This window comes from Hyalella azteca, unplaced genomic scaffold (genome assembly GCF_000764305.2).
Source record: "Hyalella azteca isolate HAZT.00-mixed unplaced genomic scaffold, Hazt_2.0.2 contig11277, whole genome shotgun sequence".
NCBI lineage: Eukaryota > Metazoa > Arthropoda > Malacostraca > Amphipoda > Hyalellidae > Hyalella > Hyalella azteca.
Genome location: NW_025941278.1, coordinates 571,112 through 596,835, shown reverse-complemented (window position 1 = coordinate 596,835; position 25,724 = coordinate 571,112). Strand labels below are relative to the sequence as shown.

Genomic DNA, 25,724 nt, shown 5'->3' with positions numbered 1-25,724 from the left:
GTCTATCATATGAACAATGCCTGAAATATTATGCCTTTCCAAACTTAGGCATTTGAAATTGATAAGTGGTATTAACTTTTATGGTATGATGGTAATTCTTAGCGCGAGCTAGAATTTAAAAAGGGGAAAAAATTCACCTATAAATGCTTGATAACCAAAATTTAGTTAATATCGCACGACTAGATGCAGCAGTCATCCAGGTTTAAAAATATCAATTACATTCGGGCTGAAAATGTGATAAATTTTGAATTTAAACATAACTTTCAGTGTAATATACGGAACAAGCGCCTATTCTAATTGAAATTTTTTTAATATATTTTTGTTTGCTACACGAGCTCAATTCATTGAGCCACATGGAAATAGACGATGAATCCGTAAAATTTAACAAAGTTATTCATTCACACCTTAAAAATATCGTATCCCTTTCGCGTTTTAAAAACCTATGAGAGTATTTCTGTTATTTCTTGATACAAATATTTCAATATTTTTTCCATCTCCTTTTCGAATTTATTAAGTCGTACAGCTCGAAGAACTACTTAGGCTCTGGCTGCTATAATTTCCTTACTTACTGAAACACCCCCAAACTGATAACGCGGAATGGAGGCGTAACACGAAAAATATCTCATTCTATTTAATTGTAAGTGAATTCATTTTTCACAGTTCCGAAGGTCCTGAGAGAAGCTTTTCATGAAATTTGCCTCTTTTCTTTGAAATCAGAGTGGACAAAAATAAAAATAATTCTGCTGAAGCTCATCACAGTTTTTAGGAATCTGGACATAGATTCTTGATTGCGTGCGGGTGGATTCTGAATTGCTACAAATTATGTAAGAATTAATTACATATGGAGCCGGACTGGATCGTCATTGTGACCGATAACGCGAAAATCTTCGACTGTTCTTTTCATGAATGTTACCAGCGCTACTGATGCTATTTAGCAAATAGCTTATTCTTTATAGCTGCAGCTCTTCCCTAGTTAAACAAACTAAATGTTAGTGTGCATCATGTCCACTAACGTTAAAAAAATAAATTGATCGAGCAAATAAATTGTTCAATCTTAAAAATCAAATTATAATCTCCCAAATTATTTCGTTGAGACATTCTATTGTAAGCATCAAAGTACATTTTTTTCTGATAATAAATTGGGGAAAAATCATTGGTAAAGAAAGTTAGATATCATTGACCCAATTTATGGGAAGCAAAATAACTTAGATTTAGAATTGAAACATTTATTGCTGCTAGCGGAAATAACATCCCGTGAAAAGCCGAAAGAATGGATTGTCGGTGATGGACGCCAAAAATATTTTATGGCTGGAAAACATCCCTCTGCATATACGCCGCCATATTGGTTTCTTGAGAGATGTAGAGCCTCCCACGAGATGTCCGAGATTGCTGGAAGTCTCAAGTCGTCTCGTGGGATTTTTTGAGGCGTCTTTCCTTTCCGATTGTAGTGAGAAAAATCTGGATTCATTTTTCCGGTTTCTATTCTCTTTGACAGTTTACTTACGCATTGAAACTTCCTTGTATACGTAACAGTGAAACATTTTTCACCTTTCTCTACCTAAAACCAGGTGACACATGATATAATATAAAATACCGTTCATTTACTTGTGCTGTATCAGTGCTGCCAGACTAGAGCAAAATATACCCTATAAAGACTCCAATTTTATACACTTGCAATCTACCATTTTTATTTAAAAATCAGTCGGAAATAACACAAAATCACTCTGAAAATCATATTAATCTTTTGCATAGCTTCGCACTAACTTTGACTTGTGATACGAGTCTTCTTCGTTTCCAGTACCAATCTTTCATCTTATTTTTAGCTTACTGAACTTTCTTCGCCAAAGATTCTTTCCGTTTCTTAATGACCAAAAGTTTCACAGGAAACTCGGACTCAGCGTCCCAGCCCCGAAATTGCGTTTGACCCAATCAGTGAAAGTGGTGTAGCACTTCTCGGGTCACTATACTATATATCACTATATGCTATATATCACTGTTCTATATATTACAATAATTAGAGCCACTGCAAATCAGATCCTTGAGAATCTCAAGGTACTGGATTAATGTGGACATAAAGTACCTTCTACATGTTATATGGGGTTAGTAAGTGATATGTAAATTTTAATGAGTTACGAGAAAATTTTTCGCCAAATAAATTTGGACATTTTATTCGTATAAACTTTGAATTACATCGATTATGTTTGAAATACTTAAGGTGAAGTCCAAATATGTATATGACGTGGCTAGAATTGAACTTTTTTGTCGATATTTTCTTTGATAGCATGTATTTTACGCATGAATTCCAATTAGCTTATATTCGGGATAACCGTTTTTTGTGTAAAAAAATAACTGGGCACCGTTATTTCAGCAAGTTCATTTGCCACTTTTTTCTATACCAGCTGCATTATTACAGACCACGATCTGTAATGTGCCTAGAGCCTCATTACAACAGAAATTTTTTCATAAAATTCTCTAATTGCCATCACTGTCTGAAATTTTACGTTTGCTGAGACACATGCGACGCAATTTTCTGGGTTATATATGTCGCACGCCGAGCTATAATCGCAATTATTAAATTACTATAGTACTGATCTTCGGCCTCATGTAAAAGCTTAAATGCCGAAGTCGTTACGCTGTCGCCACGTTCGCCACATAAATTTCCTCAATGTCTCGGAGAGGTTCACTCGCAAATGGCGGTAGAATTCGCAGCACGAACATCCAGAGGTCATGAATCGGTAAACTTTAACAGCTCGAACTGAATCCGGCCGCTTAAATTGTTCGACAACCGCTTCATGGCGAACATTTTGGCAATAATGAGAAAATTCAACACCTGTAAGTAATTTTTCAATACATTTTCATTCCTGTTTCTCATTTTCAATCAAATTTTATCATCTATATTGGGGCAATTTGATTTGTGCAGGATATGAGCGTTTTATTTAATTCAAATATTCGTCTCCTGAACGCCTCAAACAAAGTTTCCTCGCATTTTTCAGAATTTTTGCATCTCTTGCCATCGATGTTTTCACTAAAATCGCTAAACATCCTTCTACTTTTCAAACATTTTTTCAATCATTTTTTGTGATCCGCTTCATTGAAACGGAAAAACTTGTAACGAGAAATTCATAATCGTTTGGGATTCAATTGGAGCACATTCAATTGTTTCGGTAAAATGAGTAAAAAAAAAACATTTTTCAGTTTATTTACAACATGAGCAATGACATCAGCATTAATAAAAAATTCTGGAATTTGGTCGCCTCTGCGAAACAACAAATTATTGTTTCTAATTTCGAGAGAACATTCCTGCTTGGATAATATAATGTCTATTTTCCACCCTATATGTTGTGCTAATCTGTGCGCAGTAAATCGCATTGCATGAGTGATTGTCTTTAAGCATTGCAGGTCGGCATCGCACGCTCTTGCCGCACAATAATTATTCGTTTTTTGCATGCATAGCGAGAAGTCTTGTATACATATATCTTTAATAATGAATAATATTTCGCAATTTCTTAATGAAAATTTTTCCTTTGCACTGTTTTTCTGTTGAATATGGCTACGTACGTAATAAGATGATTTTAACATGTTTATGAAGTTTTGTGAGTGACTTATTATAGAAAGCAGGCCTCTTAGTTATCCTGTTCTCGAAAATTTCAGCAAATTGTAACGCTAATCGCCCCAGAATAAATGTCTTGCCCAAATACAGTACGTCTGTGGTTTCTAATCTACATTTAAGGTTTAATTTGACACCTAAAAATCTACTATTCCTTGTTACATTTCGATTTATTATGCCAATATGTCCTATTATTTTAACAAGTGCTGTTTAAATTTAATCATTATAGCACGCAGCGGAACTTCTTGGGGTCTTTTGCTAATGAAACTTCAAAGGCTTTAACGGTATTATTTGTTGAATATGCTCTTTCCCGACTTCGGGCTCACAGGCCTGAGATGAAGAAATCCGTTTCCTTTTGAGTGCTTCGAGGCATTGAGCGTCTGCAATCTGATCAAAGAGATCCTTGCCTTGAACTGCAATATAAAAGTTTCATTGGCGATGCTCATGAATAAGGAGCCATGAAGAAGCCTCGATATTCTTATCTCATACCCCATCCTCTAATGAGAAAACGATGTATCAATGGAATGATTTATGCTATGGGCAGAGTGGAATTTAGTTTAGGTATTCAGTCTTGTTTGTGCATTAAGCGATGTTGTTGCGGTAAAGCGTCGCGACCTAGATAGCTATTTAAAATACAATTCTACAATGACTAAGTAAAGCAGGAAATTAAGGTATTTCCCAAGCTGTCAGGGACTGTATTTCAAAAATGGCCATAAATAATTTTGAATGCCATAAATTGAAGCTATAAGATAATATGGATGAAGTATCGATGAGCTAGTGATCCAGGAATTAATAATGAAAGGGCAAGGACATCATGAATTGCATTTGACTGTGAAAAATTAACTATGCATCGAATGGCGAATGGTGGTCAAAACATCTGAGCTTGTTTCCGACGCTAGTCGAAAGCAGAGGCGCAGAGGGTGGTTCCGCTTGTCGAAAGCAGAGGCGCAGAGGGTGGGACCGCTAGTCGCAAGCAGAGGCGCAGAGGGTGGGACCGCTAGTCGCAAGCAGAGGCGCAGCGGGTGGTTCCGCTAGTCGAAAGTAGAGGCACAGAGGGTGGTTGCACAAGTCGAAAGCAGAGGTGCAGAGGGTGGTTCCGCTAGCCGAAAGCAGAGGCACAGATGGTGGTTCCACTATTCGAAAGCTGAGGCGCAGAGGGTGGTTCCGCTAGTCAAAAGCAGAGGCGCAGAGGGTGGGACCGCTAGTCGCAAGCAGAGGCGCAGAGGTTGGGACCGCTGGTCGCAAGCAGAGGCGCAGAGGGTGGGACCGCTGGTGGGACCGCTAGTCGCAAGCAGAGGCGCAGAGGGTGGGACCGCTAGTCGCAATCAGAGGCGCAGAGGGTGGGACCGCTAGTCGCAAGCAGAGGGTGTAGTCGAGGCACAGAGGCTGGTTCTGGTTCCTACAGTCACCGCTGGAGTCACTGGTACGAAATTTTCTTCAGTCAATGCGCTCAAAGGTCGTTGTGACCTGTTCCCAACAGGCACCGTTGGGGTCGCTGGTATAAATCTTTCTTCTGTCAATGCGCTCAGAGGTCGTCGTGGCCTGTTCCTAACAGTCACCGCTGTAGTCGCTGGTACGAAACTTTAATCAGTCAAAGCGCTCAGAGGTCGCTGGGGCCGATTCTCAAGTCACCGCAGTGGTCGCTGGTATGAAACTTTCTTGGAGACTCTTCGCTTAGTGGTCGAGGCGCTGGGGCTGTTTCCCAGCAGTCACTATCGAAGTCGCTCATTAAGTATGCGGTCGCAGAGATGAGTGAAGAAATGGTTGACAGGGCTCGTTCCCGCCAACCAGAACAAAATTAGGGCCTGATCCCGGGACTTCCCGCAACTGTCAGCAAATACCAGACAGTGGCAGACCTGATGAACCGAAGCCCTCTACGATACGAGAGCTCGGCTTCGGCAGCACGAGCAAAAAGAGGCTGCGAACAGGCATTATTGGAAAACTGCGAATAGTGCGCTTGAGAAAAAGAAAGGAGACAAGATATTCGCAGAATCTCGAGCTAATAAAATGTTGTTGCCAGCAATATCCTCAGATTAGTGTAGAATCGGGTTAATTTAATCAGATTTAGCTATTAATATTGCATCAGTATTTATCTTTGCAATCATTTCAATGCAAGTTATTGATCAGTCCATACATAACCTTTTCCCCAGTATCAATTTATAACTCGTATTGCCTTCTTTACTTTTACTTGTTACGTCCCATTGCTTCACGTGATGTTAATTATATCTTCTCCCATTAATTGTTGCTAAAACTTATTTCATCATGCTGACTCACATACCACGCTGCAAAAACGTTACCTCATTTCCATTTTTATGCCCAGCATTTCTTCTTCCTGAGGAAAGATCCTTATAGGAAGGATTTCTCTCCTTCTCCTACCTAAGATCCCTTTACATGGGGTTCGAATTTCAATATATGCTCGTCGGTGTGCAGGTCGGGCTCGAGAAAGGGTTTATACCAAAGATCCCCTTGCATGGGGTTCTAATTTCAATATGTGCTCGTCGGCGTGCAGGTCGGGCTCGAGAAAGGGTTTATACCTAAGATCCCCTTGCATGGGGTTCAAATTTCAATATATGCTCGTCGGTGTGCAGGTCGGGCTCGAGAAAGGGTTTATACCTAAGATCCCCTTGCATGGGGTTCAAATTTCAATATGTGCTCGTCGGTGTGCAGGTCGGGCTCGAAAAAGGGATTATACCTTAGATCCTCATACAAGGTGATAAAATTTCAATATATGATCGTCGGTGTGCAGGTCAGGCTCGAGAAAGGGTTTATACCTAAGGTACCCTTGCATGGGGTTCAACTTTCAATATTTGCTCGTCGGTGTGCAGGTCGGGCTCGAGAAGGGGTTTATACCTAAGATCCCTTTGCATGGGTTCAAATTTCAATATATGCTCGGTGGTGTGCAGGTCGGGCTCGAGAAGGGGTTCATCAGTGAGCGAGACCGTGGAGTGTGAAGCCTACCAACTGCCGCGTCAGTTCCCGCACTCTCTGCCGCAGAGCAGGCGATCGTCCTTCGCCTGCACCCCGCAGCCAAACTCGCCTGATATAAAGGGTGATTCTTATTCAAATTTTCTTATTTGTGACCTCAATGTAAGTTTAGAGTTTTCGTGCCCGATAGAAACAGGGATTTGTACTCAATTTCAGCGTTATAATACACGCGATATGAGTGTACGTACATAAATATTTTTCTTTTTTTTCTTTTTTTTTATTTATATAATCCAAATATTAATATTTTTTGTTATTCGTCCAGTTTTAAATTCTTTGAATAAGAATAATTTATATTTTAAGCAGTAAATTTTAATCCCAGGTACAAACATCTTGAACGTCCATTTTCTTAACACGCTTGTCATGAAAGACAATTAATTTAAAAAATCATAGTGATTCGAATGTGTTATGCGGGTTCATACCTTTTAATAATTATAAACGCATTAACTTCAAGTGAGAACTTACACGTCAAACTCGATTAATTTTGATTAATTTGAATAGTTTGAATTAATGAAAGAAAATAAACAAAGGAACATAAGATGCAAATTCTGAATGAAGCATCAGTATTAAACGAGGTCATTTCAGAATTTTGTATTTATCAGCCCTCTGTAATTACAAGCCTGAACTAATTAGGGATTATTCTCTACATTGAAATTTACGGCTTTAAAATCCGTTTGAAATTTTTTGCTAAAATTCATGCGCCAAAAATTTATTATCTCTGGAATGGTGAAGATACAATTTCGATATCAATTCAAACTGAGAACCAATTTTATTAAATTTTACTGGTTCATAAAATTTGCTTCAAAAATTGTCACTTTCGTGTAAAGTTTTGTATTCACTTCCAATCAAATTAGCAATAACCACCCAGAATACTGATCAAACCACCAAGATTATTGGTCGTATCAACAAAATTATTGGTGATGCCACCTAGATTATTGGCTATATTAACATGATTATTAACAATCCCACTGTGATTATTTGTCATGTGACCAAGATTATTGGCCATAACACCTGGTATTTATGCAACCGTTTAAATGTTTTCCCACGGGCCATTAGTTGATGAGGGAAGTTTGTTAATCGGTGCATTGATGTCATGTGCTTCCAATGTTATGTGTGGATTGTTTTGAAAACTACGTGTAGCATCTTTCACTTTTATTTCATTTTGCGCATAAATAAAGTATTAATGAAGCGAGTGTTGCTCATTCTAATGTGTTAGCTGCTCGACGAAACAATAGCATTGGCTGGATATTGATATATATTTTTTTCATTAGTACTTGCTCTTAAGTTCTGCATTTATAATTTGCATTAGCTGAAAACTAAGGCAATAGCTTAAATTCAATAATATTATATATTTTAGATGTTGCAATGGCCTATTGACTTTGTATTGCATTTTTTGTGTTACGGAATCTGCAGTGTGAACGAAAAAAGTATAATAATAACTTTTGAAAGTATATATACGAAGAGCCAAATAATTTTATTATTTGATTTAAGGTTAGCAAATCAAATTATAAATGTTGTTAAACGAATAGGTAATGATTTATTTCAGGCTTTCATTCTAGTAATATTTATTGAATGTCGACAACTCGGAGGTTTCATAAAATTATCTTCAACAATTCATGAGGATGTCTTATTTGGATCAATCAATTATTGATACATTACATAATTCAGCGATAAATGAATATTCTACAAGCATGTCTATTTACTACGTTTACATACAGAAAAATTTACGTTACTAGCGACATACAGAATGAATAATGTAACATTCTTGATTTTTCAAGAATGTCAATTATTATTATTATAATTTGGTGCAATTATAATTTATAATTGCACTCAATTATTAGAATTTGGTGCAAAATTTTATTCACTAGTATTAAGATATGCAGTGAATAAGTCATCATATCTGCACAATTTTTCAGTGCCTTAGTCTTAGTCTAAGTGAAAAATGTGGCACAACACTTACCATCTTCGCTCTTCAATCAAAGAGTAATTAACGTCTTTGCTCTTCAGTCGAGGACTACACTTACTCTAAGTACTCTACAGTCGAGCAGTCATTGCTCTTTAGTCGAGGAGTACTCACTCTTTTGCTCTTCAGTGGAGGAATACACTTACACTCTCTCGATGTTCTTCGGCCGAGGAGTACATTTATCCTCTTCACTCTACTGTCGAGATACTCATCCTACTCGCTGTCCAGCCGAGAAGTACACTTATCCTCCTCGCTCTTCAGTCGAAAATTACATTTATCCTCCTCGCTCTTCAGTCGAAAAGTACACATATCCTCCTCGCTCTTCAGTTGAGTTTCCTCACCATCTTCGCTCTTCAGTCGAGTTCACTTACCTCATCGCTTTTCAGTCCAAGAGCAAACTTCCCGTCTTTGCTCTTCAGTCGAGTAGGAGTACATTTACTCTCTTCCCTCCGCATTCGTAGAGTCCTTACCGTGTTTGCTCTTCAGTCGAGTGGTACATTTACCCTCCTCGCTCTTCATTCGAAGTGTCTTTACTTTATTTGCCCTTCAGCCGAGTAGTACATTTACTCTCTTCCTTGGCATTCGAAGAGTCCTTACCGTGTTTGCTCTTCAGCCGAGTAATACATTTACTCTCTTCCCTCTTCATTCGTAGGATACTTACCTTATTTGCCCTTCAGTCGAGGAGCTGCAGGACCGCCTTGCATTCTTACCGCCCGTGGAGCAACGGCGTCGCGCACGCAGCGTCAGAGTGACCACGCAGAACGAGCTGCTGCAGGAGGCGGGGTGGAGGGACGTTGGGTCAAAGCCTGCTTGGCTAACTGGTCAAGGGTCCTCCTATGGGGCTTCTTCGTTCAGGAACAATCTCAATAGGTCATCGTCTTTGAGGGGAGACCATTCTGTCTTCCAAGGTTAGGTTGCTTTAAGCCTTTCTCACAATTCTGTAAAAAGAACCCTGTAGTTTGTGACCGCGCTGCGTGTCCATGCCAGTAGCGCGCGGTGACGTTTAAGTATTGTAGAAGTATTTTACTTTTTTGTTAATTGCTCTCTTCATCTTTCTTTTAGCTAATTTGAGTATGCATTCGACTTTTACATGCCGGTAACTTCCACTTTTCTTTCACATTTCTCATAATTACTTTCATCGTATCTCTCGAGATCGACTTTCGCTCGTCTTCCTTGTTTTTATTTGAAATGTTTCGATTTTTCGGCTCTACATCTGAAGCATTCCTTCTGTTAGCGTATCTTGCTCCTTCCAATTCATTGACGCGCAGGCTTTTTCACTCTCATATCCGATTGATTTAATTTATCTTTCGCTATAAATAACATTTCTGACATATAGTTTCATTTTCCTATTTACTCTGAACTTGCGTTCTTCCTTTTCATTTGGTCTTATATAATTATTACGAAATATTTCTTTCACTTACTTCTCCCTACCATTTTTCTCCACCATATTTTCTCATCGTTTACTACCTCAATACTTCCACTCTATATGTCCTCTCTTAATTTCCCTAATTTAAAAAATATGGTTTAAAATCTCCCACGTTTTTTAAACTCATTTTTACTCACTTCAATTCATCCTCCCTCTTCTTTTCCCCGTTCTATTTATTTTTCTCTCTTACTATTTATTCTTTCTTGATCCTTCACTCCGCACGCGACTTCGTCCATTCGTAGTCGCTGTTCGTATTGTGTTCTTGACCAACTCATTCGTACGTCAAGCGCCTGCCTTCTTGACCAACTCTTTCGTACGTCAAGCGCCTGCCTTCTTGACCAACTCTTTCGACAGGCAAACACTTGCCTTCTTGACCAACTCTTTCGTGCGTCAAGCGCCTGCCTTCTTGACTAATTCTTTCGAACGCAGAGCGCTTCTCTTCGTGACCAACTCTTTCGTAGGTTATTCGCCTGCCTTCTTGACCTACTCTTTCGTACGTCAAGCGCCTGCCTTCTTGACCAACTCTTTCGTACGTCAAGCGCCAGCAATTTTGGCCTTCTGAAGTCTTTTGTACATAGCAGCCTCCGCGCACTCACAGTTTAGCTTGCACTGCAGCTGAATGCTCTTTTAACGCTTTTAACTTTCAAGCTTTCCGAGGTAAGTGACTGAAATTTTCCGATGGCTTGATTCTCAGTGCATGTTGCTTAAAAAATGCATAATTTTTGAGTTGGAGTGAATGAAGTAAAATCGTGAAACTTCTGCGAATTTTCTTGAAGTCAATATTTACAAAATTTTTCTAATTTTGTCTTGTATCATTTAAGCGGCATAAAGAATCATTAAATTTCCAGTTAAATTTCAGTCATATTGATTGAGATTTTTTTTGTTCAAATAAAGTTTAGTGTTTTTCCTATCAGCTCTTAAATGCCAATTTGAATTGTGAATTTTTCTATATTTTAATCTTACCTATAATGAACCAAAAAAGAATTAAATATTATGTATTTATACCCAGACATCTGCTCTATGTTTAGGCTATTGACAGTAAAATTATTCTAGTGTCACAGTGCACCGGTGATTTTTGAGTGAAGCATGCTTCATGATTCCATGTCATTTTGATGTAAATATCATCGAAATTCCTGAAAAACGGAAATTCGTAGAGCAAGTCTTCGTGTCATCTTAAATTCTCTTATTAGATGAAACTTAATTCAGGCATGAAAGAAAGTATTGTGGTTTTAGTAATTGTGATATGGTCAAGATGTGTGATGAATTTTTGTCTGAGTCCTAAGGTGCTTATTATGCACGATTCCATTTAAATCATTATTGATGTATCAATTTATGATACATAACATCAGTAAAGCTATTTTTGCACTCGCTTTTCCCATGATTTTCTTTTGCTCATTTTGTTCTCAATGTTTCCCGACTGAATTCTGTACTACGTGTTCCTATGCTGTTTTGTACGGCCATTGCGTACCTACAACTATTGGGTACAGCTATTATGTCCAGTCATTGTACATGGCTATTTATGCAGCTATTGTGTACAGTCATTGTACATGGCTATTTTGTGCAGCTATTGTGTGCAGCCATTGTACATGGCTATTTTATGCAGCAATTGGGTACAGTCATTGTACATGGCTATTTTATGCAGCTATTGTGTGCAGCCATTGTACATGGCTATTTTATGCAGCTATTGTGTGCAGCCATTGTTCATGGCTATTTTGTGCAGTTTTTGTATTCAATACATTGTGTACAATGCATTAATAATTCATTTATTGTGTTCAATACATTTTTCAATTCAGGCAGCGCCACAGGAGGCTACCGCCATGACGACGACATTCGGAACTCAAGGTATGTGAACTCATTGCCCACGAATTTGGTTGATATTATGTTGATATCTGACTTCTTATAGGTACTGATTTTATTTAGCTTTTCCATACATCTCGAACAATTAGACATGACCTACCGTTGATTATCATTTGAGCATATACACATAATTCATATATGATTTTTCGTTACAATTGACCGCATTTGAGTTACAGTCCGCCCGCATTTAATTATTTTATCCAGAAAAGGCAGTTTTAAAACTTAGCTTCCTAGTCTCTGTGCATCTAATAACTCAAATACCTTCGAAATGGTAATTTAGACAGAAGTAGAGTTTTGCAATGAGAATACGACTTTATGCAGAATGCGCGTTTTGAAAAGTTTTAGTTAGTTCCCAGTTTTTATTTAAATTTATTATTTCAAAAAATGGGAAGTAGCCTAATATTATTTCTCTGAGAGAAATATTTATTTTCGTGCTGTAGTAAAATGAAATTAATAATGCAACAATGACAAAACAAAATTTCTTTGAATGGAGTTCAATTATTCAGTGAAATTCACCAAACCTGTGCATATGGGAAGTGGATTCCTACCGAATATCTTTAAATTAAATATAAAAGAAAAATTTAGCTATGCGCATGTTTTCAGATATCTTGAAACAAGTTAAATTTAATTTCACAAAATTAGAGCTGACTTTCACTGGTCGGGATTGCTTCCAGAAACTTTAATTGCTTTCTAAATAGATAAAATCTCATTTCAATTTCTTAAATGGGTGATACTATGTTTTAATGTTAACATGGATAGTATTAATTTCATTGAATCAGCTGCTAAATAGAATAGTTTAATCATTTTTTAAATGTATTGGAAAATTTGTTAAAGTTCAGTTTCTGTTCGAATAAGTTTTGCAACTATTTCGGTTTTGTGCACAGTCCTAGGCTTCAGTCATTTTTTTAACAGAACAATTATTACAATAACCTGAAGTATTTTCTTGTATTTTCAGCTGGAATTTTCCAAACTTGAATTGCTTTCTCCGTGTTTTAGGCACCTCATTTCTTGCAGTTCTCACTCTAATATAATCTTCCGGTTGTACAAATTTGTGAGTCGGAAAAATTGAAGTTTGGTTGGGATCGGCGAACATTGTTATCCCTTGTCCATTAGATCTTTGATATTATTATTCAAGCATTTTCCACACTTGCTGCAGTAGTTATATATTATATATAAGCACTACTTGCAAATACTATCACAGTAGCAATCGTTCCTATATCAATGCACTTGCTGCACTTCTTTTTCTTGATATGTACAGAAATTATGGCACTTTACTACGCTAAGTATCCATTGACAGTTTTAATTTTGCATTTTTTTATTCGTTTTGTAATCTAAAAATTTCCAAAAAATTTTATTGTTTTATACTAGACACGCTATATTCTTCAACTAATTGGCTACTTGAGAGTGTTTCTGGAACGTTGACTTCTTGTCTAACTAGAAAAAAAACATCGAATTTGTTCGACGCATCCGTAGTGCCTGTATACTTGGTCTCTGACGCTCGTGGAGATTGCTACATTTCATATCTCTCACTGTATTGTATTCATGAGCTGTGTTATTTGTGCTATGCCTTTCATGTCTTCGTGTCAGTTTAGTTGGACTCAATTCACTGAAAAATTGTCCCGAAAAAAATAAGAATAAAAATGGGTTTTCCCTAAATTGTATGATAGTAATTAAGTCATCAAAGCTTCACATGATAATTATATTATAATTTGGTTGATTGAATTGATGAAAATTATACTCCTAGCAACTACAATACAATGAAGCTGCCTATTTAGCTAATTTTTAACGGCATTAATAAAACGAATATCGTACATTACAAATAAGATTTCGAGGTTATTCACGCTACATGTTTATCTTCACTTCCATATTTGCCTAAACTAAATTCTAATTTTATATAAATAAAAAGAAAAATGTACGGCAACCAGCCCTGTTTTGAACTCCCGAACTGTTTAACGGAATGAAATATTAATTAATTGCTTCAGCTATGACCTAATTTACTTAATTTTTCATGGCTTGGGTAAACACGAATTATCCTCATAAACCAGAAAAATCAAGTGGCGGGTTGAATAAACTACCCTTCTGAAGCAGCTCTATTTATTAAAGGATTTATTCAAGCTTCTTTCAAATCGACATTAATTCAAAACAGTTTAACTGAATTTTCCTTTCAAATCGACAATAATTTATGCCGCGTATAACTATTTATCCCCCAAAATCCATTTCAATTTATGGCGGTATAATGGACTATAGTTTCTAAACCAACAGTAATTCAAAACGAATTAAATTGCAAATCTATAAGCACAATTAATGGGTACAAACGCGAAGTGAAAATTCTGATTGATAAAATCTTACTGAAAATTTTTCAGTAAGAATCAATTGTGTATATATTTGCATTGTAGCTCTCAATGATGACGTTTAAAGTTGACATTTGATTCATACATGAGTTGTTTATAGTTTGTGTTGTTAACAAAAAAATTTGTATTCTCTTCTGAGCGAGAATTTCTTCTACTAATAATGAAATTTTATCACTCAACTTGCATCGCACTCTCGAACAAACTCCCGATGAAACGCTACTCCTCCAAACAACATCCACTTGTGAAAAGTTTTTCTTAATTTATAATAAAACATTTGTATTATCACAATATCAAATAAATTCATTCACACTCTTCCATTGATCTATTCTGCATATTTTGTTTTCGTTTGCTACAGTCAAATACGGTCATATTCCCTAGAAAAACGCTACATGTAGAGTTTATTTGTATTTAGGACATCACATTATTTCAAACGCTGGCATTTCCATAAAGTTCGAATCAATCCGTCTTATTTGAAAATTTTCATATTTTATCCGTAAAATTTTGCTACTTTGTCATCTGCCACATACAACCTATTTTACTTTCACCTCTCACTGCCACGTCCAACCAGTTTTACTTTCACCTCTCACTCCCACGTCCAACCAGTTTTACTTTCACCCATCACTGCCCCTTCCAACCAGTTTTACTTTCACCTCTCACTGCCACATCCAACCAGTTTTACTTTCACCCAACACTGCCCCTTCCAACCAGTTTTACTTTCACCCCTCACTGCCACGTACAACCAGGTTTACTTTCTTCCCTCACTGCCACGCCCAAGCAGTTTTACTTTCACCCATCAATGCCTCTTCCGTACAGTTTTACTGTTTTTCAACACTGGCACATTGTTGGCAATTTTACTTTAACCCCTTCACTGCCACTAGCGACGAGTGTTTATTTCTCTCCACAACCAATTCACTACACAAGAAATCTCGCAACCACAATACAACTTACCATAAAATATATGAAACCACGTGAACTTTAGCAAACAAGACGCCAAGGAAACGTCTATAAGGAGCAAGAAATTCTCATCTTCACTATCAAGAGTAAATCTAATCGAGTTGTGGAATGAATTTTTGTAACGCGTGCCCAACGTTTAGTTCCTTGAAAATTTTATAATAGCTACTATTCGAGTTTGATTTTTGGAAATTTTTTTCGTAGGTCCTATTTATCCGTTAAAAGTATAAAATCCAGCGGTCATTTCTCCAGTTGATGTTGGTTGATCCGTAAATCAATCAATTTCGTTCCTTTGATACTTCATATTATATATTCAGCCTATGATTTGAATAAAATTAACGAACGAATCTATATCAGAATATCTCTGAAGTCATAAATCCTTTCTCAACACTTTCTAGCTTTGGAACCAGCCTTAACCCTCTACCGCCTGACATGAGTAACCAGAGCAATATTTTCACAGGCCTACTTCCCAAAAAAGATACGTTTTAGTGAGCGCAAAATGACTTGCACTGATTGTTGCCGCCACATACATCTTTAAATGTTCTCTGTTGCGTACAAACGTCCTCTGGTTGCTACACTCAATAGTTTAAGTATAATCTAAGATGAAAGTTATGTTCCGGGAGAGTGACATACAGCGGTAGAGGGTTAATATTTGAAGCAATAATCTTCAATGTTTCGGAGCAATGAAACCTGTATTGATGTTATAACAAAATAAAATCAGTCATAGTGTTTTTCTACTTTGAAATCATCTTCGCTATTTGACGCAATAAAACGAGACTCAATATATTTCTGTTATAAAAACCGCATCAATAGTCCGTTGGATAGTTGCGCTGGCAAAATGACCGTTGTTCATGAAATCGCAATTCAAATTAGCTTTAGTTGTTGAAATAGAAGACTGTAACCAGACGTTCTAGGTTCGTATTTCAAGTTCGCTGCCGAAATAAGAATTTCATTTATTGCATGGAGTTCTTTCTGTGAGACATGATAGTTGTGATGTGCCTTTGGTGTTTACGTAGGGTATAGCGTATAAGTGTAGAGTGTGGGATATGGATATAGAGTGTGGCGCGTGTGTGCATAATGTGAGACATGTGTGCATAGAGTGTGATATTTGTGCATAGGGTGTAGCATGTGTGTTTATAATGCAGCATGTTCTTTGCATAATGATTGCACCGTGGTATGTCCGAGGTGTGTAGCGTGAAGTGTGTGCGTAGGTTTTTTGCTCTTTCCAAGTTCGTAAGCATTAGGAAGCGAAATTTTCCACTTAATTTTCCGGCTTAACCATCTAAGTAACACTTCCGGCTTAGTGCAACAATCATGTTGAAAAGGAAATTATTCAAGCTTGAAGTTCAAAAAAGGGTGTTTGAATTATCACCTGAGTAATATCACAAAGCCAGATGATTTCTATTCATCCAATACGAGTTTTTTACTCGATATTATATTAATGCTTAAAAGATAATATATTTTTTGCTCCTTAATTTTAATAAATGGTATATTTCATGCAAAAGCAATATATGTAATATAACAAATGATAACTATTATCTGTAATAACTGAAATTGCGACAACGCAATATGCCAAACAATCTGGTTTAAGAAACACTCGTGCTTAATTCCAGAGCTGAACATCTATCAAATTTTTTAATCACTCATGTGTATGAACAAGTTCCATGAGGTGTGCACTGGATTTTAATTTTTATTGCTTCTGAGTTGTGGGACTCGAGTGATTATGAAATTTTTTATTAAACAGCAATGGAAATTAAATGATTGCCTGGTGCCTGACATAAGTCGATCAGAGCACGTTGAGTGAGTGCAGCTAACTCTGCATGAAGTTGCCTTGTAATAAATAATTAGTTATAGTTATTTTTATGTTAATTAAGCTTGCTTCATAGCTATGCTGCAAATTGTTTTATTATCTCTATTAAATTTTCAATTGTATCCATTTCTATACTTGTGCATCTTCGTACTTCCTATCTATTCACGTATATATTAATGCTAGTTCTATCCCTAGAGTCGTAGCAAGAACCGAGATTCTCAAATTCCCTTAGGCCATGTTACACTAAACCTCTATTTGTGACTCACCTTCAATTATTTATAAACATTTCATGAACCTAACATCGTTCACTTTGCTAATTTTTTAATTTTAGTTACTCGGTGACATCAGTGTACCCGTCCTGCCTTGATCCCTGCTATACTCACACGTTTGTGTTCCCAATGTATGAAGCGTGTACTTATCTCTACAGCTGGTCTGTTGCGTCTATAAATTGATGTGTCTTCCATTATCTTCCATAACTGTGGTGTGGTGGTGGAGCAGAGGTGATCCTATGCTTGGCCCTTGTCAAGTCTTGCCACGAGGCTATAGAGAAGTTTATACAGGTCAGTCGCCATCGATCTCAGTGCCTAGCACGAATTTTGAACGCATACAAGTATTTTTTACATCACAATACTACTCTTTTTGCGCTTTTTGAGACCTCATAGCTCATACATTAGACTCTACAGTTTTTATTTTTTTGATTCCTGTAGATTTTTTATTCTTTCGTACTCTCAGTAAGTACCAAGTCTGTTGTAATTTATAGGCATGGGAACATGACTGGACTTGAAATTTTTGCTCTTTATCAAGATGACTTGTTTTGCGCACGTAAGCTTTCACTAAATGCGGGGAGGAAATCCGTTCGGACAGACGGACATCCACGCCACAGAATGGCTTTCTCGTGTTTCGTCTTTCTCGCTTACTCTTTCACGTTCTGCACTGTCACCATGCTTTCAATGTTTACATATGCCGCTTACTTTAACATATGTACCAGTATTTATTATCCCTTAAAAATTCTAACTAAGAAGTGCACTGACGGTTTATAAAATGGTTGAGAACTGCCATCCCAGTGCCACCGCGCGTGGTTACTTCAATTCAATTTCTTTTCGTACGCGACATATGCAAACAAATTTTTATTCAATTTTGCCTTTATCAGCGCTGAATTAATTGTCAATTTGTTCATTCTGAGAAAAAGTCCTATCATGAAATTCTAGTAGGCAAATTAACGTTTGTCAAAGTAGTATTTCTAACGAGTAAACTGGCTTCAAGAGAACAAGGTGGCTGTTATAATGAGCCTATATAGTGTTATTTGAGCCTCTGTTAAAACAAAACTAAGCTAAGCTAACAAATTATTAAAACATGAGTACAGTGCTCATCACAAACACAACAAATCACTAGTAATGTTCTCAAGAAGAATTCACCAATAGATAAATTTTTGAGTTATCTAAAATTATTGTTTAGATCTGGTATTAAATACATCAATGGATGCACAAGCGATCGAGAACCTTACGTGTTGTGACTAAACGTTTCGTACCGAACATAGCGTCAGTGCCTTGCCCCCTGTCAACGTGTGACACTTGTCATTAAAATAAACTCTAACTCCTCCTTTCATGTTACTTATTAATTCAAGCCATCTTTCAATCACTGCCTTCCCTGTTCCATGTACAAGCGCTCTTTTAAATAGTGATCGTTTATATCATAAATGTTCGCATGATTGTCGCATATCTCTTAGAGCCGTCGTGTCGCAGACTAACCTTCCGAATGCATTCCATTTCTTTTTCTCCTATTATACTATATCTAGGTTAACTTAACCTCTTTATTTACTGATCGAATTAATTTTTTTTGCTGTTTGCATTACTAACTGGCAACTAGATTTTATGAATAAATTTGATTATATTTATTATCAGTTACTCTGAGTTAAAATTTTCGAACGAAATGAAAATAAATTCATGTTGCACTAAACTTAAAACATGATTTTCTCAATCGGACAATAAATAATCAACTTTTAACTTAGACATCTTATTTTTCTTTTATACCAAAAAACTGTTTTAAATCACTTTTTTCTTCGGAAAATGTTTACCGTTACGAGGCCAATATGGCGTCGGCGGCCCAGCATACTTGCCTGATATAATCTCGACCGTGCAGATGACATCTCGCCCGGGGAGATCCTGCTGGAGCTCTCCTTAACCAAACTCCATTTGGAAGTCATTATCGGCTCCGCCAGGGGTCTCCCACTCGCAGAGTCGGGACGGCCTCCAGGTACCGCAAATACATCATTTTCAATTATCAGACTTAAGAGTTCATTTCATGTTTCAATTATCCTATTTAAGAGTTCATTTCATGTTTCAATTATCCGATTTAAGAGTTCATTTCATGTTTCAATTATCCTACTTAAGAGTTTATTTCATGTTTCAATTATCCGACTTAAAAGTTCATTTCATGTTTCAATTATCCGACTGAAGAGTTCATTTCATGTTTCAATTATCTGACGTAAGAGTTTATTTCATGTTTCAATTATCCGACTTAAAAGTTCATTTCATGTTTCAATTATCCGAATTAAGAGTTCATTTCATGTTTCAATTATCCGAATTAGATGTTCATTTCATGTTTCAATTGTCTGACTTATATGTCATTTCATGTTTCAATTATCTGACTTAGATGTTCATGTGATGTTCCAATTATCCGACTTAGATGTTCATTTCATTTTTCAATTATCCGACTTAGATGTTCATTTCATATTTCAATTATTCGATTAAGACGTTGGGAATTTTACACTGAGTTGATTTTGCTTATTTTAATGATATATTACCTGCGCAAAACCCGTCATTTTAAGTTTTAATTATCTCATATACTGAGACGTTCATATCATGTTTTAATTATTCGACTTAAACATCAAGAATTTTACTGTTCTGATGTGCTTATTTTTAATCAGCATTCATTATAGCCAATATAATATGATTATTTATGCATGAGAACATAAGATAAGCATTACTTCCCGTTCGACCGTACAGATAAGAATTCATATGCTACCTTAAAAATAACAAATTCAAAAAGTCAAATGTAAAACTAAACACAATATTTACACTTTGATAAAAAAACAATTCAATTATTTACTTGGTCGAATTCACTGAAATTCCAATGTAACTTTTTTACAAATTTTATTTATCCCTTAAAAACTTCAGATGTGTACTTGAATCCTCAAGTGACTTTCATGATAGTGAAAGTCACGGAAATAAGAAATTATTATTAAATTCTTTTTTCCAATAATCGAATTCTTATAATAATTTCAGATACGTACGTGAAAACCTATCTTAAGTCCCGGGAATCGAAATTCAACAAGCGGAAGACAAAAGTGATCCAGAGCTCAACGAAGCCCGTCTACCATCAGACCGTGCGCTACCTGCCCAGCGACGCTCTCGGTAAAATCCTTCTTGTGATGGTCTGGGAGAAATCTAAATACTTTGCTCATAACAAGTGCATTGGTTCGGCTGAAATCAACCTGGGCGATTTGTACTTCGGTAAGCCCGTGTCAGGCTGGTATACTCTCCTACCTAAGTTAGGAAGGCCAGACTCTGATTCAGGAGAAAGTAACTAAAGCGATTTCTATCACTAAAATCTAAACTTTCACCATCTAAGAATTATGAAAAAAAGATATGAAATGAAATTGTAGTATTTGCTGTACGATTGTTCTCAAAACTAATATTCAGGATACGAAGAGAAAAATGGTATGAATATTCATCGAATTAATAAAATTGACTATGCGACATTTTACACCTTCAACCTACATGAATCAAATTTCAGCTTTGAATGATTTTTTTAGCTGCTTTTTTTGCAGTTCGCTTACAGGACTTGCTTTATTTAACGCCATGATCGTCTAGCCACACTTGAACGTGTTTCAATAGAAAATAATGTATTTGCTCATTCATATAGTGGCAAGGCGATGAATGATTTAAGTGAATGGTTATCGCTGGTCTCAGTAACAGTTGAATGAATGAAGATATCAGCCATCCTTATTTGGCCAAAACATGTTTTTGACAAATATCATGTAAGTGAATGCGAAAATTTTCTGTAGCTTTTTTCGGTACAAGATTCGCGAAAATCTCTTAGCAAACTTGCATTTTGCCTTCGTGGGCATCAGTCATTCGTCGTGGGCATCAGTCAAGAGGTACGATGGCTAAAGATATTAAATAACAGAAGTGTTATTACGAGTCTCGTTGATCATTTTAAACTACGCACAGTTTTTATCACAGAGAATATAATATGTGTGCGTAGACTATATATGTTACCTCCATAGCATTTGTACAGTGTTGCCCAACTCGAGAAGTGAGACTTTTATACGACATTTCGTACCCGGAGGTCATGGAGCTGAATTTTCCCCAACTGAATTGATGCCATCATGTGATCGTATCAAATATTGCTTTAATTGGTTGGGGGAAACTCAGTTAATTCCTACCTTTCGTCAGTAATTTGTCGTTATCGAACGCTTCTAGAGAATTGTCTGTGTTACGTGTGCCCTTGTATGTCATGTATTTATGAACTTCGTCTGTTTATACCACGTAGTATTAGCGCTCCCGTGTTGTGTGTTCACCCATGCATCGTTTATTGTGTGGTATCACACAAATTTTCTCCTTCGTCCATATTGCCTTCTCGTGATCATATGGAGTTATGGGGGTGTTCTGATCATTTTTTCTGACGAAGGGAGTTGTCTCGTGACTTTTCCTTAGCGCTCGAGGCTGTACCGGTAATAAATTACCTGGCCTGTATAGGTAACAGGCAAGGTAATAAATTTAACGTAATTTCCAACGCTATTTATTTCAATAGCATGACAATTGGTGCTCTAAACATTTAAACATATCTAATTTATACGGAATAATTTTACTGTTGCTGTTGAAGAAAGTTTTCAGCGAGATATCATTCATTAAAGTTAAAGTTAAGTTAAGTTAAGTCGGTATTAAGCTTAAAAAGTTTTATGACAATCCCCAGAAATTCGAGTATTTACAATACTTTGACTTTCATTCTGAGATTATAATGTTAAGTCCTCAATCCACTACATAATCAGTAACAGTATATAATATTAAATATGAAAAATTTTTTGATACTTTTTACTTCAGGAGAGGATTCTCCGAACTATTTTTAAAAATATGGGTTAATTTTCGAACAAATTTTTATTACCAATAAGGTTCAACTATCGTAGGACAATCAGTTCACGTATATAAGAGATTATGCTAATTGTTGTCATTGTTCTAAACATATATCGAGAGTTTTCTCTCATGCATGTCGTACTAGTGCATGAGCAACATAAAGAAACATAAAAATATTATTTTCAAGAAAATAACTCTGTATGTTGCAACTAAGCTCTTAAAAATATAATGAGTTTGTGTTTACGTTAAGACTTACAATTGATTGCATTAATATCGAGTACATTGTATACGAGGTTGAATTTTGTGATTTGCATTAGATTTCTCCAAGTCCTCCACAGTTACTAAGAATTTGTTCGACTCTTGCGTTCGGCAACACTTTCGAGACTGGAAAAATTTAGTCTATTGTTGAAATTGAATCAATATAGATTATTATAAAAACGACGCAGTTGGCTTAATCTTCACACTATATTGAATAAATTTGTTCTTCATCTCTAAGGATCCCTGTTGATATGAGCCATTTAACACAGCTTCGTATTCTAATTAAAATTCCAGGTGTAAGAAAAATATGTGAAAAGTTTGAACATTTCGCCTTCATCTTGCCTGAATCTGAACACGGTTTCTGTATCGTGTTTGAGACAATCTTTAGCTGCTTTGCTACCTGCACTCTTTTCTTGTGTATAACGAAACATTAATGTGATCTACTGATTGTTGTGCTCGGTCTTGTAGTCTTTTTTCTATCACAACACTTCGTGTAGAACAGAGTTTATGTACCGATATTTTAGGTACATATTAGCTACGTTTTAGCTACATGTTAACTACATGTTAGCTACGTTTTAGCTACATCTTGGGAACATGCCAGCTACGTGTTAACTACCTTTTGGCTTCATGTTAGCTAAATGTTAGCAACATGTTAGTTACATGTTAACTACAAGTTAGCAACATGTTTGCTATATGTTGTTCGCTTCAAGTTAGCTACACGTTAGCTACAAGTTAGCTTCATGTTAGCACCTTGTTTGCTACATGTTAGCTACAAGTTATCTACAAGTTAACTAAAGTTAGCTACATGATAGCTACAAGTTAGTTACTTTTTGTTAGTTCGTGTTAGTCTCCGGCTTCACCTCGCTTTTCCTAGCGTAGCTGAACGAGGTGGACTAGTTCGTAGACTTACTGTTTTTTATCTCTGCAAGTACCCTTGTAATTTAAGTCCTCAATAATAAGTACCTAGCCCGATAATGTCAACGGGTTCGTTATGATCACTGAATTGACGTGTGTGTAGCTGTATAACTCGGCCAATTGTACACACAATTTATCTGGAAAAATAGCGACAATAATTAATAATTTGTCAGTTTAAAGTAAACTGTAAACAAACTCATACAAATAACCGCATATGAATTTCAATTTTAATATCAGTGAATTATAAAAAATGATTCTCGAGTTATAAATATCTTGAAACTACTATTTCAGTCTATGGATTTTCATTAGAGCTGATATTGTTAAATATTTTGCTATCTCTTTTATCAATTAATATTGAGCGATGCGAATGTCTGCTAGTGCGGCCAACGTCTTTTTCGACCCCCCTGACGTTCACTCCCGTATATAAATGAGGAAGCTATAGAAGGTAGCTTCCCCATGTAGACAAACTTTTGTAAAAGTGTCTTTGTTTACATTCCTGTAAACCTGTTACTCAGTACTCCTCTTATCTCATTCTATGTCTAATTCTTGTCGACTTCACTGACTCAAAAGTTTTAATTTAAGCAGGGATTTTGCCATGGAGGACTACAGGCAAGCGTGATTTTTTTATACTATATGATATTCAACATCGTCGAATATAGTGGAAGTATGAATTAATTCTCTAGTTTGCCTGGTATGTTTTCTCTTATACATTGCCAAGATACTGCTTGACAATCATCTAATAATTTTATTTGATTATGATCTTTTTGTGATCTCAGCAATCAGTCCCAGAAGGAAATTTTTATAATTTCATCACTTATATACTGGGAGGTTCAGGGAAACTTCCTAAAAAGCACAATAAAGCTTTACAGCTTTACACGGAAAGCTCATTAAAAAAAAAGAACTAGTAATAACATTATTAAAATATAGATTTTATTGAAAAAGACAGAAAAAGACATTAACTTTTGGATCTCTTACTTTTAAAAATGACATGGGACAATTGACAGCCCCCATTGTCAATATTCATTTATCAATGAATAAACTTAGTCGATTTTTGAAGTTCTGTTCAAGTCGCTGAAGTATATTGACTGGTATGTTGGCGATGGCTTAGCGTATGCTTTTCTTTCAATGAAGTACTGTTCGCGGACAGTCATTGTAAACAATTTATTTAAGATATCCCCATAAAAAATCACACGGAGCCAAATTGTAACAATCGATTTCCGATCAAGAGCCCGGCCTGAAGGACGAATACAAAAATGAGTACGGAGTGCTCGTTGAGTAGCGATAATGGAATGGTCATTAGAAGAGTAAGCATCGACAGCAAACGCACGCTGCTCACTTGTCCAAAGCATAGTGGCAACTGACTAGGCTAGACACAAAACTTCATGATCTCGTCTTTCCCACGAAATACTTTCGATTTTTTCCTGCCAAATCTGGCTGCTTGGCCCGAAGTACAAACCAGGAAGTTTGCGTGAATCCCTTGTGATATTGAATGACCCTTTTTTATTAAATCCTTAAACGTTCGAAGGAGAAAACACGATTATTGAAGAAATACAGGAATGTGGATTCCATTCCACGTCTCATTATATGCGACTGATTAATAATAATATAATTGATGTTCGTGATGATTATCCCCGTGTTGTGTTGTTCTGAACAACCCGGTTTGCTTGTAATATCGTCTTCTGCCGCAATGCTTAGTCTGTGATCTTCAATAGCGACGTAGCGGTAATTTGTTATTGAAAAGATAGGCTTACTTTTAATGTTATTTTCATTGTATCACGCCTAATTTTACTTGACATATTCTTAAAGAATAAAAAAATGCTGTGTTCGCAAGAATGATAGTAATATTTCGTGCAGCTGCCAACGCGGTATCAGCTATATTTTGCGAAACTTGTTATCATCCCGCTAAACGAGAGATTAATTTCTTAGCGACGATAGAATTGATTTCCTAATTTATATTTCGAAAAGTTATTGTTCAGAAAGAAGCGAAGACATCAGGATTAAATAATTTGATCCATTTGAGTTACTGAATCAATTAATGAATCGCACCAAATCTCTCGGTTTTAAATTTTGCAATAACAATTTAAACTGAGTACGAACGATGAACCGGTACAAAATTTAAAAATTCCTTAAAAAATTTCAATATTATTATTTTCCTTCTTGCTTATTCGTTTCATAAAACAATGAGGTTCTTCAATAATAAACTAGTGAATTTGTTCATGTTGCGTTAGTGATACCTATATATAATGTTAAATTTTATGACAATTAGACCTGATTATGTACTTATATATACACATGTAAGTTAGATTCTAAACTCAATATTTATAGCTCACTGTTGAATATTCAGCTTTGCGCTCAGAAGCACGAGAGATGAGAGGCTGTATCAACAACTTCAAATCTCACTGAATTGTATGTGTATGTGCGGGCATCATTGATGCACGTAGTTCTTCGTCAATAATATAAGTGAATGTT

At 36.2% G+C, this 25,724-nt stretch overlaps 1 protein-coding gene across 1 annotated transcript in view; it reads left to right on the top strand.

Annotated features, from left to right (window-relative positions):
• LOC108678781 (regulating synaptic membrane exocytosis protein 2) overlaps positions 1-24,446 on the top strand; it is a 44,815-nt gene extending 20,369 nt beyond the window's left edge. The window contains exons 9-14 of the mRNA XM_047882774.1: positions 6,511-6,656; positions 9,230-9,460; positions 11,772-11,820; positions 17,446-17,507; positions 19,087-19,200; positions 20,232-24,446. Coding sequence (XP_047738730.1) covers positions 6,511-6,656; positions 9,230-9,460; positions 11,772-11,820; positions 17,446-17,507; positions 19,087-19,200; positions 20,232-20,536 — 907 coding nt within the window. The 3' untranslated portion in view covers positions 20,537-24,446. The remainder of the gene's footprint in view (positions 1-6,510; positions 6,657-9,229; positions 9,461-11,771; positions 11,821-17,445; positions 17,508-19,086; positions 19,201-20,231) is intronic.
• Positions 24,447-25,724: the final 1,278 nt, after the last annotated feature.